Source organism: Muntiacus reevesi, chromosome 13 (assembly GCF_963930625.1).
Source record: "Muntiacus reevesi chromosome 13, mMunRee1.1, whole genome shotgun sequence".
Lineage (NCBI taxonomy): Eukaryota > Metazoa > Chordata > Mammalia > Artiodactyla > Cervidae > Muntiacus > Muntiacus reevesi.
Window position 1 is genome coordinate 1,103,397 of NC_089261.1, and position 15,659 is coordinate 1,119,055.

The following is a 15,659-nucleotide window of genomic DNA, read 5'->3' on the forward strand; positions in this document are numbered from 1 at the left end:
CAGAGAGTAGATTAAAAGGGGACTTTAGGGGGTTGGCTCTCACGCAGTCTGACCGACGTCCTTCACGAGGAGGACATGGAGACACAGAGGTGATACACAGGGTCACAGAAGACGATGACCACCCACAAGCCAAGGAGCGGCTTCAGGAGGACCCGAGCCAGCTGACACCTTGGCTTTGCACTCCCAGCCTCCAGGCCTCCGCGCATGAACCTACTGCTGAAGACGCCTGGCCTGCAGGGCTTTGGTAGGCGGGTGCGGCAGGCAAACAACCTGGGCTTTGGGGACAGAGACCACGAGCCGTCCTCCAGAAGGCCCCGCTGGTGCCCAAGACCGCCGGCTGGCCTGACCCAGCAGCCTGCGGGGGTCTTGGAGGCTGGCACCCTCGGCCAGGCGAGGGATGGAGTCTACAATCTGAGCGGCTGATGGCTTCCCGGGTGACAGTCAAGCCCGTTAGAAGTAGCTGCTGTCGGCATAGCAACCACGAGCCATCTCGCGTACTTTCCAGATTAAAAAAGCTCCCTGCTTCAGGACTGAGGGGAGAAAGATGTAAAGGCAGAGATGAAACTGAGCTGCCAACGGGAGCGGTTGCCATGGCGCCCTGCTGGCCTGGCGCGTGTCAGCCGCCACGGGGGTCCCTCCCTTCTTGGTGCAGATGAGGGTCTGAGAGGCAGTGATGACCAGCCCCCCACAGTGCAGGAGGGATGTCACAGCCGTGCTTTACCTAGAGAGGGGAGTGAATAATGAGAATTCATATTTGAGAATAACTATACGGCCAATATACAGAGCTGCTCAAAATCTAAACTCTCTGGCTGAGGATTTGTTTAAAACGTTTGCTGAAATGCAGTGTGTCTGGGGTGGGGTCTAAGGTCCCACGTCTGAATGTTGGATTGTGGAAAAGACACGTTCCATCCCGTCTGCCATCTTATCCCAGAGACGCTGCGTCTGAACCGGCCCCGGGGGAACGCGGTGCGGCTGTTCCGGGGTCTGTATGTTGTGCGTCAGGTCTTATCAGAGCCTTTCTTTGTGCCGGAGTCTGAGGGAGGCAGCTGGACCTGAATGAGCAAGGCATGCGGCTGCCAGGCGGGAACACCCCGGCAAGGGGAGGAGGGAAGAGGTGACGCGGCTCCAGGGCACTGGGCGGGGCGCCCCGGAGTCCCGGTGCGGCTGGGCTTTGCCTGTCGCGGGGGTGGGGGCCTGGGGGCGGGCTGGGCGCAGGAGCCTGGCGGAGGTGGGTGAGGACACGCGTGCTGAGTTGCTGCGGCCTTTCCCTTCTGCTCTTACAGGTCATGCTGCAAGGGGACTTCCCTGGAGGTCCAGCGGTTAACCGTCTGTGCTGCCACCGGGGCGGGTTCCATCCCTGGTCAGGGAACTAAGATCCCCCGTGCCATGCAGTGCATGCGGCCAGAAGTCAAAAAAGTTAAACGAACCGACAGACCATAATGCTGGGCAAACACCTCTGTCCATGTGGCTCTTCGCCCTAGAATTACTGTCTGGGGCGAAAAAACCCAGTCATGGAATTCCGGAGTTAAAACACACCTTCTGATGGCTCTGTCACTCTCCGGGGGTGTTCACCAACAGCTCACGAGCACGGCCTCACAGCTTCGCACGTTTGGCTTTTATCACTTTGCTTTCTCTAAAACGAACCAAACCAGAACAACAAAACCCCTAGGAAATAGGGATGGCACAAAGCAGCCCTCCATCTTGGCTTTAATTCACATCTCCCTACTTACTAATGGCACGGGATACTTCTCCTCATTTAGCAGACAAAGTTCTTCGACCACCTGTCAGTTGAGAATGAGGCAAGGGGCCTGTATTTCTGAGGTTCTTTTGATGTGGAGGAATAGACTTTTCTTCTTGGGCTCCGTGGGCTCACCTGCACTGTGGTCCTTATGTGTCGGTGTTCACGTTGGATATGGAGATGTTTCTCTCTAACCCACTGGTTTGTCCAAAATACTGGACTGAATAGTTTTCTGTAGCCATTTTTCCAGTAGTCATGTACAGATGTGAGAGTTGGATCATAAAGATGGCTGGGCGCCGAAGAATTGATGCTTTTGAAGTGTGGTGTTGGATGAGACTCTTGAGAGTCCCTTGAACTGCAAGGAGATCAAACCAGTCCGTCCTAAAGGAGATCAACACTGAATATTCATTGGAAGGACTGATGCTGAAACTCCAATACTCTGGCCAGCTGATGCGAAGAACTGACTCATTGGAAAAGACCCTGATGCTGGGAGGGATTGGGGGCAGGAGGAGAAGGGGACGACAGAGAATGAGATGGCTGGATGGCATCACCAACTCCATGGAGATGAGTTTGAGTAAACTCCGGGAGTTGGTGATGGACAGGGAGGACTGTGCTGCAGTCCATGGGGTCGCAAAGAGTCGGACAGGACTGAGCGACTGAACGGCTGCTAAGCCGACAGCCTGCACTTCTGTTCGTGACTCTTGGTTTTAGTGTCAACACGTGAAGAGCTTGGAAATTGTCTGCTCTCACAATAAGAAAAAAGCTGAATGTCCTGAAGCTCAGTGACTCCTCCCAGACCCACTGGAGTGTGGAGGTCACAGCAGGGTTCCCAACCCCACAAAGTTCAAGAGAGAATCACCGCTCACCAGCAGGAGCCGAAGGACCCATCAGTGGTGACACCGAAGAAACGCTGGAGGCCGAGTGGACTCGTTTGAGTTAAAAGCTCAAGGGGACCCGTCTGAGGGGCCCCACCCTCGCCCGCGTTTTCCCTCCAAGCAGCCCACCGGGTTCTCACAGTGAAGACGGGAGCAACACCACCTTGCCTGTGACTCGAGGGGCAGCACCCGGCGTGACACAGGCTCGGATGGCCCTCCACAAGCGGAGCCAGCGAGCAAGGGAGAGGACGTCCTCCGAGCTCCAGACGACACAGAGGAAGGGCAGAGCCGGCGGCACCTCCCCAGCCTCGCGGCCTCACTGACGGGGGCAGAGAAGCCCCGAGAAGCACTCGTGAGGGTCACGGGCCCCCGAGGAGACGGACACCTAGTCGTGTGATCAGGAAAGTCCTCCGTCCTCCGCGTCTTCCGCCCCATCGACGGGGTCCTGTGTCTGCAGACGATCACCGCTCAAGGGGCAGCAAGGCTCAGGCTGCGCCCAAGGAGGAGTCTCCAGGGGAACCCAGGGACTGCGGGGGGGACAAGGCCGGGATCCCGGAGGACGGCTCAGCTCTGACACTTACAGCTGAGCAGACGGCGAGCGGAGCCGCACTTCCAGGGAGAAAAACATAAAAACCTCACACTAAAAGCTCCGTCCACCCCAGGTCTACTACGCAACAGATCCACTACACTGCTTTTTAGCAAAAGGTTACCCATGCATTGGAGAAAAGGAAAGACACAGTCTGAAGAGCAAGCCTCAGAACCAGCCCAAGACGTGGAGAGGTTCTGGCCCCACGGGACTGGGAATTCAACACACCTATGGTTACGATGCTACGGTCTCTACTGGAAAACGTGGGCAACGCGCAGGAGCAGGTGAGTGTCAGAAGCAGAGAGACAGAAACACTAAGCAAGAATGGAAGGAGAATTCTAGGGGAGAAGAACCTCTCGCCCCTAGACTGGACATCACTGAGTAAAGTGTCCGTGAACTTGAAGATACACCTCTAGAAACTTCTCAAGGTAAAACTTTAACAGAGAAAAAATAAGTGGGGGGAAAAAAAAGGAATCAGAATGTTCAAGAACTGTGAGACAACTGTAAAAAAGTGCAACGTGTTCACAGTGAGGATTCCAGAGAAGGGAGCAGAGAAAAGGGTTAAAGGCATAATGGCCGAGAGATTCCAAAATTCACGCCAGGAGACAAAAAGTAACTGCAGGCATCTCGGACGGCAGGGCCGGTCCACATCCAAAACTCTCCACGGGCGTGCATCACGCTCAGAAGCAAAGGCAGAGGGGAAGTCGTGAAAGAGGCCAGAGTAAACCAAACAACAGTCGCTTACTGGAAGAGAAACATGGACAGCTGCCGGGAGCCGGCTCACGAGGTCCCACCCATGACAAGGCCACGAGGAGACAGCCTGACGGGCAAGGCGGATCAGGTTTTCAGCGATTCCTAAAAGCTGCCCCCGGCGCTCACCTTAAAGATGATAGCTGTCTCTCTGATGCCTGCCTCAATAGACTACTCCCTAGTTTCTGTGACACAGGCAGAAGGCCTTCCTCGATCTCTTCCCAAATAAGAATCCATTTAGAACTTTAATCATTAAGTTTCCTGGGTTGGTGGTATTTTATGAGATTATCCAGGGTGAACGGAGTGTTTTAATTTAAACTCCTTTGCTTGTATTTTAGCTTGTTTGGCAAATGCATTTATGCCCTTGGTACTAATATGCATGATTGCTTATAATACCCTAATCATAAAATAACATAAAGAACCTGATCATATAAAGGCCCTAACAGACATAGAGCTCTTCGGGGGTGAGGAAGCCCTATTAGAAAACACAAGAAAAATTATTCTATAGGTGGTTATTGGGATGTGATTTGCTTGCTGTGTTTTGCTTGCTGTATTTTTGCCTTTAATGTGCTAAGGCTGTGTTATAGAAACCATTGTTAATATAGTTAAAGATCTAGAGAAATAAGAGCTTAGCCCTAGTGTGCGAACAATGAGATGGTTGTTAATTGTCAGCCAGGAGTGCTAGGCGGAGGCTGCCTCACCAAAGTCGCAGAGTCAGTCTGGGGTAAACTTCTTAGATAACGCAACTGAGAACTTCTGCAGAAGGATTTTTGTGTTAACAAGGTTATACTTCTACTCTGCACTGTTGCCCTATGAGACTGCTACCTTTCAGTTAAGGTCACCATAGAAACAGAAAATAGGTTTACATTCACCTGACCTGCATAAAATGTTAATAGGCCCCAAGACCAGAAGATAATAGACAAGACCCTCATAAACAAAGAAGTATGCAGAAAACACCCTGGTTTCGTGAAGAACAAGCTGACGTCATGTTAAACTATCTTCCCCTCAGAAATGTACTTACTTAGGGTATAAAAGCCACGGTGAAAAATAAAGCACGGCCAGACCCTGCAAACACCCCCGTCTGGTCACTCTCTCTCTCTCTCTCTCGCTGACGCCGTTCATCCTGACGGTTCCCCTGGATCCTGCTGGCGCTGGACCCCGGCAGACAGGAATTACAGCAGACTTTAATAAATTAAAGAAAAATTATTTGGTGTGGCAGGTCTTAGCTAGGGCACGCGGGGCCTTTTGGTTGAGCGTGAGGGGTCTGCTCACTGACCAGGAGTCGAACTGCCCCTGTCGGACGGAAGTCTTCGCCTCTGGACGCCCGGGAGGGCCCCCAGGCGCCACTTTCTGACTGAGCAATTCTGTGACAGGACGGTGCGGCGCAGGGCCCCTCCTCACGGCCTTTAGGGGGCGCCCTGGGCGCCGGACGGCCGCTGCCCCCAGGGGGCCACTGGACGGACCCCCGGCCAACCCGCTGGCTGGGCTGCCCTGGAGGGGGGCCTGAGCCCCTCAGCTTGTTCCTCCACGGCAGCCAGGCCCACAGGAGGCCGTGGGCTGGTGGGGCTGGAGCAGCAAGGCCACCCTCTCTCGCGTGGGAGACCCCTGTGACCTGGACTCTCAGCCCTGAGGCCCCCAGGTGGCCCCCAGAACCAGGCAGGTGGGTACACCTGTTACCTCGGGGCGGAACTGAAGGCAAAGTCGAGACACAGCAGGGGTGTGTGTGTGTGTGCGCGTGTGTGTGCAGGGGTGTGTGTGTGCGCGTGTGTGCATGCACGTGTGTCCCCAAGGGCTGAAGCGCCTCTGCCATGGGGGTGGGGGCTCAGACCCTCATCTCTTCTCCCCCCACCTCACTGCCTGCAGACCGTGCTCTCTGACTCTGGGGGGCCAGGAACCGGGGTGGGGGTGGGCAGCAGACCCCCTCGTGCACAGCCAGCAGGTCGCCCCGAGGGAGGGGGCCCCTGACGTCGCCCAGCAGGTATCTCCGCCCCGTGGGGGTCTGCTTGACCCCCGCCCAGGCCCCAGGGCTGTTCCAGGACCTCCTGTCCCTTTGGAGCAGCTGAGCAGCCTCCCGCAGGTGGGCAGTCCTGGGGGTGGGGGCCCAGCCCCAACTGGGGAGGCAGACAGGCGGGGCCCCCACAGCATCAGCCACCTTGTCGTCCTCCTCACTTTACCCCCGCGCAGCTGCTTGTTTCAGGGAATGAACCCAGTGGCAGGAACCCCCCGGACCTGTCTGGAGCCCCCCACGCCTCCTGGGCAGGGCGGGCCCCACCGATGGTCACTCGCTCCCCTTGGACCCCTGCCTGGCCCAGCGCGTAACCGCAGACACACGTCCTCCGACGAGGCAGCTGCCCCTGCGGGCCCTCGCCGGCGCCAAGGCTGGCTGCTCGTTCTCCGTCCTGACAAGCTCATCCCAGCCGCCCCCACCCGCGCCTGGACCTCCCCGACATTCCTGCGACAGGAGGCGACTCCAGCCAACCCACCCGGGGCCCCCAGAGCAGCGGGTATCCTCGGGGCCGCTTCTTCGCTCTTTCTGCGGCGTCTGCTCTCCCGTCGGCTTCGAGGACCAGCTCGGTTCCTCTGGGGAAGAAGCGGCCGGCTCTGCGGGAGGCCCTCAGCCGGCGAACCAAGCTCACTTCACTTCACGGAAGGAAGGGCGCTGGTCACAGAGACGCTCGCCAACTCCAGCAGCGTGGATGCGTGAGTGCGGCAGAGGCTTTCACAAGGGACCCAGACCCCCAGTTCTTCAGCGAAGGTCTGCACGGCCTCCTGGCCCGCGCCCCGCCTGTGGTGTCACCGGAGTCCTGCTCCCTGGAGAAACCCTGTGCGCCCGCCCCGAGTCAGCCAGCCCCCCAGGCTCACGGCCGGGAACACTCCAGCGGGGAGGTCTAGTGTTCTCTGCTTTGAGAAAGCAACGAACCTCGCCAAGGGTGGGCGGCCGGCTTGCATGCGCCTGGACAGCCTGTCAGCAGACCGCCCCACCCCCGTCTGCACAGGCCCCCACCCCGGCGCCCGCCCTCTCGTCCCCCAGCGTTCCCATGGCTGAAGCCCGGCTGGCTGCCCTTGGGTCTGTGAAAAGGGGGTGCTGGCTCCCCTTACCTTGAGCCCCAACACCTCTTTCCAAGCCAGCGGCCACGGCAGGGAAGGGCGGGAAGCGGTCCTCAGACACAGCCCAGCCCCGGCCGAGTCGGGACAAAGCCGCCGCGTCTGGCTGGTCCACGGGAGAGCACCCCGACGCTGGCCGTGAGCATACAGTGCTGGGATCAGAATTCCTCAGGCTTGCACGTTAAAAGGAATTAGGAAGCAAGATGAAGGGGAAGAGAAAACAGAAAATCACTCGCCCAGACGTCAGTGATTAAAGGTGCTTTAATTTTTAAAAACTATTAATTTCGCTACGCTGGGTTTTCGCTGTGGCACGTGGGATCCCGCTTCCTGACCAGGGATCGAACCTGGGCACCTTCATTGGGAGCGCAGCCTCAGCCGCTGGACCACAGGGAAGCCCCCCCGACGCTGTCAATCCTGCAGTGAGCTGCTCCTGCCTATTTTCTGCATCCACAGCACGGGGTGGCTCTCGAGGCCCTGTGCGAGTGAGGGCCACCCACGGGGTCTCCCCATCCCCCCAGAAACAGCTCTGCTTCCAGCTGACAGGGACTCAGTTCTGTCACGGGTCGCCTCTCATCCGTGCGTGGCCCCGTGCAGACTCGGGAGCACCGCGGCGCGCCGGACGCAGGTCCTCTTGGCCTTTTCCACCTGGAAGCCCCTCCCTCTGCGGCTGGTAGGGTCTGGCCCCGACCATGCCCCGGGCCTCTGCCAGCAGACGCGCTCATCAGCTTCAGGGCTGGGAGGAGGGCCGCTGGGCTGGACTCTTCCAGGGCAGTCCACACTCAAGGGGACGGGCCTCCCCCCTGGCCCTGCAGGTGACCCAGCCGGGCCCCGGAGCCCACCTGCCTCCCCGCAGGCTCAGCTACGGCCACACCTGCCTGCCTGGGGGGCCGTCGGCCGGCCACCCCTCCCGGTCCCGACCTGCCTGCCTGAGGGGCGCCCGCTGACGGCCTGGCCCTGCAGGCCGGCTCTGGCCCAGGTCCCTGGGACTGCCCCTCCTCACCAGGCAGGTGCCCTCACTGGGGCAGGCGTGGCAGGAACCACCGCCCCGACCACGGACGACTGTGTCCTCAGCTGCCCTTGGCGCTGAGCTCCGCCCCCGTGGCCCTGGTCTGCCTGGACACAGCCCCCGACTGGCCTCGGCTGCCCCCGTCCCGGCGCCCCTCCACCGGGACCCTCTGCAGTCACGGTCAGCCCCGGACGCTCCGGTCCTGACAACACAGGGGCCCGGGCCGGCCGAGCAGCTGCCCTCACTGCGGGCCAGGCAGGCCGCGCCGCTGCTGACACGGGGGCCCGTCGGACGCCTGTGGGAGGCTGGGGTCGTCAGGCTCCTGTGCCCACTCAGAGCAGGGCCACCGGAACCACCCTCTGAGGGACGAGGACGACAGCGAAGCGTGTCCACCTCTGCGGGCACAGCCGGTGAGACACAGCGCCGCAAACGCCCGCCACACTCCGCCCGAGGCGGGGTCCGTGCTGTTCCCCCGAGGCCGTGGCCTTCCTCTCAGCAGACACCGTGGGGAGGTCCACAGCACGACGAACGAAGCCAGGAGGCACAGGGGGGCCTCCCTCTCGCTCGGAGGTCCCCTCGAGCGGGCGAGGTGCGGCCCCAGGCCCCCAGCTCGCCGGGACCCTCGCCGTCCCACAGGCCGCTGCGCGACGCCCCGCAGGGCCCGGGGCCGCAGGCCCACAGTCCCGCCCGAGCGCTGCTCTGGTCTGGAGAGACGTGGCCGCCGACGGTGAAGGAGACGCGGGGAGAGGCAGGGCCGCCGGGCGCGAAGCTCCGGGGCCCTCGGGGCTCCGGCTGCCGCCGCCCCCAGGAGCAGTCAGATCGGGAGACGCGCTTGCCGGGGCGTGTGCTCAAGGGCCAGACGGCGTCCCATCCTCACCTGGGGATTCCAGGTAACTAGACATGCACGGTGCTATTTTTGGTAACATGGACACAATTTAATGATTCTAATTTTTTTGTTTTTTGTTTTTTTACAAGTCAGGTGCCGTAAGCATTCAAATAATCCATCTTTTAGAAAGTACGTTTACAGCATCAAAAGAATTAAGATGAAATATAAACCTTTCTACTTACAAGTTTTATACAGATTAACCAAATCACAAATACCACAAATAAATGTTAAGTTGTAACAATATAATGAATAAACATTCAGATTCTTAATAAAATCTTCCTTTAACATTTGTTTTTAACTTACCATTATACTAAGTAATCTATGCAGAATTTGGGGTACAATACCAAGAAGGCACCCACAGTACAGAGCAGACAGGAAGCAGGTTTGGACCTTTCTCGAGTGCTCCACGCGCAGAAAGCGCAGGGAAGGCGCGCGCTCCAGGGGAGCCCGTCCGGGAGGCCCTGGGTTCCTCTGCTGGACACGCCTCTCATCTGCGCTAAGAGGGTCACGTTTCAAACACCAGCACAATTTTAAAGCACGAACGCTTTAAAATGTATAAGCAGAAGGACTGCTCAGATTTCCAAAACCACTACATTTACAAAAATATTTCCCTTAAAAACTTGGGATTGTCCAAAACACTGACTTACAAATATAAAAGTATGATGGAAGGGCCTAAAGCACGTGTGCATATTTACGTGTTAACATACCGTCATGTACTATAGAAAAGTTACCAATTTAAAACCGTATTAACACGTTAGCAACCGAAGGTCAGTCTCCTCTGCGCCGTCCGCACGTGACTGGCACACGCGTGTCGCAGGCTGTGCCCCCAGCGGCCTCGGGGACAGACCGACCCCGGGCCCTCCGCACACGGCTGCAGCAGGAGTCACGCGGACACGCCACCAGATGCAAGGGCCTTCCGCCTCATCCGCGGCCTGCACGGCCGTCTCGCGCGCTCGCAGGCCCGCCCTGCTGCTGTTAGGAGTTCTGTCTCATACTCACTGAAGGGCTTGGAATGTTTCAACAGGAATTTTTTGCTTACGTTTTAGACACCAAGAAAGCCACTGGCCCCAAGCTGAGGAGCAGGGGGCAGTCACAGCGTGAATTCACGTGACCTCACGCGCATGTTTCGAGAGGCGCAGGCAGACCCGACGGGTGAGCCTCACACACCACAGCCAGAGCTCTTCACAGGCTCCTTGTGGAGACAACTCCCTGACCTGCTGAACCAAGCTTGGCGTGACTAGTAAAAGGCTGCAGGGATGTCAACACAGCGTGAGTGGCTTCCTGCCCACCGGACCCCTGGACAGTGAGGGTCGGGGAAGCCTCCAGCCCCCAGGGGTTAGTAACCAAGGCTACGGCTTTGTCTGGTTAGCGAACGGCAGGTTAACCTCCTAACACTACTCTGGAATGTTAGTAGTCAGCAGAGAGCAGCAAGGCAAGAGACCGCAGCTCCTTTAAGCTGCACCCAGGGCCGCCGCAGCCCTGCCTCACGGCCCCGCGGGTCTGCACTGCACAGCTCTGCGCACGGAGGCGAAGCCACGGCTCCCAGGGCCAACACCCAGATGCAGTTCTGGTCTGCGGGGGAGTCCAGCATGCCAGGCCCTCCTGGCGCTTGACTGGGACACAGCCACCCTCCAGGGAGAACCAGAGAACCCAGCTTGCGACTTCTGGGCTGCGTCCTCAAGAGTCTGACAGAGCACTGCAGACCTGTGATCTGAGGACAGGACCGTGTCAGAACCGATGCTCTGCTGTGTGGAGGGAAAAACCCTCCACAATGCTGTCTGCATCACCTCACACAGACCAGAGCGCTCGGCGAGCGCCCAGCAGGGAGGGGGCCCGGCGGGCTTCCTGCTCTAAGCGCAGCCTGCGCGTGACTGTTGCTTCGGACCCCATGATCCAGAGGAAATCAACACTGAATCTCAACGTGAACACGGAGACAGAGGACGTCCGTTTATTTTCAGGAATGACAAGTGCATTTCTGTTCGTGTTAGCAGTCTTTATATAACCCATTCTCCACTGCTGTCAAAAACCAAACAAGAGAGAAAGGACAGCTGAGAAATGAAAAGCTGAAACCGAGCGACTTTTCCTAAGTGAGCTGCTGGACAGCATTCCCCGTGAACACAACTCAGAGGTAACAACAAGAGTTTTCGTTTCAACCACAGGCTTGTGGCACGTGGACTCATCTCCGCACAGAAGCTGTAACAGTCATGCGAGGGAACAGTGACGGCGGAACAGGCAGAGTTCTGAGCGCGGGCACGCGGGGGCGCCGGCACGCGGGCCGGAGGGCGGGCGGGCTCCACGCGGCGCCCCAGGCGTGAGCGGGCCCTGGCACAGGCTCCCCAGGCTCTAGCACACGGTCACACGGGAGGTGGAGGATGAACTTGAGATGCTGACATGCTGCAGGAGGAAGGAAGTGTACAACAGCTGCCCCCCAACCCGGCCCTCAGGGGTCAGGCGGGCGCCCGGCGGCCTGCGCCCCCGACCCGATCCCGGGGAGCCGCCGCTGCTGGCTGCTGGGGGACTCCCGCAAGCAGGCAGGGCCGCGTGTGACGCGTCCTGCACGTGCTGTTCCCCCCGCCGGGGCAGGTGAGCTGCAGGCCGCCTCCTCCTGCTTAGAGAAGAGAGTGCTCTACCCCTGACGCCCGCGAGGCATCAGCGGGATGTGAGGTGGCAGGAGTGCAAAGGGGGCTGTCACTGCCGCAAGGCGCCCGGGAGACGGGGCGGCGGGAGATGGGGCGGGACTCAGGAGGGGAGGGGCCACGGCATCTCTCAGAGCAGAAGGCGGCTCGTGACTGAAGCAAGGTGGGCGGGAGCAGCCCTGAGGGACGCACAGCCGCAGGTCACGGAGGCGACGCACACGGGCCAGAACAGCGCTCTGGCCGGAGGGAGTTCTTGGAAAGCACAGAAGCCGCCCCTCCGACGGCTCAGAGGAGTCAGGTGGACACGCAGACGGGCTGGGGACGGGCGGGCCAGGAGCTGCAGGAGAGCCGCGGGGTCTGCATGCCGTCCTTGGGCCCGTGTCCTGTGGGGAGACAGACAGACCCTCTGTGAGCCACGGACGCGCCACGGGGAAACCGCAGCGGCAGGAGGACAGAGAAGCGTGAAGGCAGAGAACACTTCTGCGGCAAAGGCCGCCTTCCCGGAACCACCCCGCAAGGCGGGACTCGCCTCCAGCCCCGGGCACCTGCCCTCAGACGCCCCCAGAGGCCACCCCGGGACGCGGGAAGGCTGGCGCCCTGCCCCACCGCCGGGCTCCCGGACGCCCTTCTTTGGCCACAACTGACAGCACGTGGCGGGAACTGCTTCCCAACCCGCGCTCGAAACGGCGCCCCACATCTGAGGTGCGGCTCACGGGGAGCCTCCCAGCGGCCTCTGATTCTTCCCTTTAGTTTATTTTTGGTTGCGCTGGTCTCTGCTGTGGCAGGTAGGCGGCCCTAGCTGCGCTGCGCAGGCGGGGTGCCTTTCACCAAGCGACAGTCCACCCCAGGACGCGCATGTCTGTAAACGCTCTGGACGGGCAGGCGGGCCAGAACCACCACACGGGCACAGCCGGCGCTGCCTTAAATGCCCCAGTTTTCTTTGCCCAAGCATGACCAGCACAGCCACGGGCTGGTCGGAGGCACGAGGCTGGCAGGCTGGACTGGGAAGGGCAGGAAGGGCCCCCTGCCACCCCGAGCCCTGAGAGGCGGCCACGAGGGCCCAACAGGCCTCCGGGAGGCCCCAGCACCCCTCTAACGTCCTGTCCTACTTGAGAAAATCATACTCCAGGTCAAACCCGCACCCCTTGCCGACAGACCCGCAGTCTCGCTGGGAGCAGAAGGACTTGGGGTTCACCGCCCTCCCCCAGGACCGTCCTGGGGGAAGGGCACGGAGAAGCCGTGCGGAAGCCCCTGCCCGGCCCTCCGACGTCCAAGCCGGCCTGTCCCAAGCATCTCCCAGCAGAGGCCTCAACCTTGTCCTAATTCTTTGTGACACTCACTTCTAGAGTTCTGATACAAGCCCCACTCTCTCCCGTTCCATAGAGACTCTAAAACTGAGATCAGTGTTTCCTCTATTGAGCACTTTTTTAGAAGAACCTACCAACACTGCTGTATGGTTTACCACACCTCGGGTTGCGAAGCTTCCGCACTAAAATCCCTCTTTAATAACACTCTGTTGTCTCCTTCTCCAGGACTTATCATATGGTTAAAGCTCCAGGTACCTGATAAATTTAAGATCGGTATCCCGGCTGGAATCGAGCAGTCTCTTCAAAAATGAGCTCTTTGAGCTTTTCCTTAGGCAAGTCGTCCAATTCCATGTCAAACTTGAAGGGTGCTTCGGCGACAGGCTTGAAGAGAAAGCAGAACTTTGAGATGAGGGAGGCCGTGGCGGAGGCCGCTGTCCAGGCTCTGGGTTCCCGCCGGCAGCACCGGCCCCTGAGGTGTGCCTGGCGCGCCCTGGACCGCCCGCGGGCAGCGACCCCGCACGGCGCTGGAGTGTGGCTAGGCGCTGCGGGGGCGGGAAGGGCTGCGGCTGGCTGCCCTGTGTCCACAGCCAAAGCCCCGATGCTCCAACACGTGCGTCTAGTTAAACACGCGATAGCACCTTTCTATGAAGAAGTACCACAGTAAAGCACAAAGCCTCAAGGAAGATGAAATTGTGGCAAACGGCCACATTTACGTTAAACAGAATGAACCCTGCTTTATCTAAATTTAGATACAAAAATGTAAGAATGAGATGGAAATACTCCAAAATTTTAATAATGATATCTGTGTAATAAGACTACAAAGTGATGTTTCTTGTATTTTCTGGTAAGTTTTTTTTTTTTTAAATATCCCCTCTCTATATAAATAACCAGAAAGTTAACACTGTCTATGTATGTCAATGGAGAAGAACATGGCAATCCACTCCGGTATTCTTGCCAGGAGACTCCCATGGACAGAAAAGCCTGACAGGCTACGGTCCATGGAGTCGCAGAGTCGGACACGACGAAGTGACTCAGCACGTGCGCCAGATTGTCCGCACACGCTCAGTGACGTCACCAGGCACGCCCGGCCTCACCCCTGCCACCCTGACGCCAGGTCCTAAGGGGCGGGAGACACATCCCACACTCGGCGCCGGCCTCCTCAGAGCGGGAAAGGGGGAGACACGCCGGCGCTCTTCCCGCAGGAGGGCTCACCACGTGGGGCCCCGGGCACGCCGCCCTCTGACCCTCCGGCACCCAGGGCAGTGGGAGCCCCGGGCCCCTCGGTCTCCGCTGCTGCCCTCTGACCACAGGGAGGCAGCCTCCACCGCTGCTGGGGGAGCTGACGGCTCTGCGCGCCCTCCGCCCTCCCTGGTCCGTGGTGGCGGCCCCGACAGGCAGGCAGGCAGGCAGGCAGGCGGCCGGACTCTCACCTCGTCGCTCGGGTCGTAGTACTGCTCCAGGTACGGGTGAGCCAAGGCCTGCTCCACCTCGATCCTCTTGTGAGGGTTGAATGTCAACATTTTGTCCAGTAAATCCAGAGCTACAGAGAGAAAGGTTTTGCACAGGTGAGAACCCAAAGGAGCAGTCACCAAACACCTCGCTCTTCCTGTTTAAGTCAAGAGCCACAGACGGGGGAGCTGAGGGAGCCGTGTGCTCAGGGGAGCCTGCGCCACCTGAGCGTCTGACCGCAGAGACCAGACTCAGCAAGGCGGCGCGCTCAGCAAAGTCTGCACACGGAGCCAGGATTCAGGCCCAAGTCTGCCCACAAAACGCGGCCTGGTCCGAAGGCACGGCTGCGCGCTGCAGGGCCGCAAGCCGAGCCTGTATGCATTACTGCTCCTAGGTCAGCCCCAAGGTCACTTCTGTGGTGGTTACTTCCTGCCGTGTGGCTTCAGCCTCCTTCCATGAGGTTCTGGCTGACTGGAAACACGTTCGCTGCTGGAGGCAGCAGGTGGGCGGTCTGCCCAGGGGCGCTGGGCTCTGCCCCCATGAGTCGCCTCTGCAGCCCGCCACCCCTACCCACCTTCAATGAGGAGTCCATCCACGGAGTAAACCACGTTGGATGTGATGAGAAACTCCACACAACAAAGGACTTTTTTCAAGTCCATAAAGTGAAGAGTGAAAAACAGTGGATCTTTTTAAAGTCCACATAATGAATTTCCATGAATACATTTTCCAACTAGCAAACGGGGAAACACGGGACACCGGCCAGGCCCCAGTGCCCCCCAGGGCCTGCCCCCCGGCCTCCCCCAGCACCGGCGTCTGCTTCGGGACTTGGTGACCTTCGTCTGCGGCCTTCAGAGCCCCCAGCATCGTCTGTAACCTCCACCTCCTGCTACTGCTGAGACGGACGCACTCCCAAGCAACGGCATTCCTAAATCAGACCTCGCATTCCTTCAAGTTCAATACTAGGCAACAACTTCAAAGGAAAAGAGTTTTTTTCTTTTTTTTTTTTGCTACTGGAGAAAGGCCTGGCTTCCAGCCTGCTCCACCTGCACCGTGCGCAGTGACAGGAGGCCGGGGGAGGCGAGCCGCGGGCTGGTGCAGGCCGGGCTCTCCGCCACACGCCCAGCACGCCGGGTGCTGCAGTTGCAGCGAGCCACGTTGCCCATGCACATGCGTGCCTGGGTGCAGAGGCCAACGGCCCTCAAAGACCGACGTCCCTCTGAGGCCGGATGGCATCCCGCCGGGACCCTGCCTCTCCCGGGGGGGCCAGGACCCCACGCTGTCCCCTAACTGAGGGGAGCGCAGCACTGTAGCCCCACTGTCT

General features: G+C 59.2%; 1 protein-coding gene across 2 annotated transcripts in view; it reads right to left on the bottom strand.

Moving 5' to 3' along the window:
- Positions 1-8,973: 8,973 nt before the first annotated feature.
- The window catches only part of MAPK1 (mitogen-activated protein kinase 1), a 56,518-nt gene continuing 49,832 nt past the window's right edge, over positions 8,974-15,659 (bottom strand). For both annotated transcript variants that reach the window (XM_065904528.1, XM_065904529.1), the window contains exons 7-9: positions 14,320-14,429; positions 13,145-13,270; positions 8,974-11,965 (exon numbers count right to left, since the gene is read on the bottom strand). In XM_065904528.1, coding sequence (XP_065760600.1) covers positions 13,154-13,270; positions 14,320-14,429 — 227 coding nt within the window. In that variant the 3' untranslated portion in view covers positions 8,974-11,965; positions 13,145-13,153. The remainder of the gene's footprint in view (positions 11,966-13,144; positions 13,271-14,319; positions 14,430-15,659) is intronic.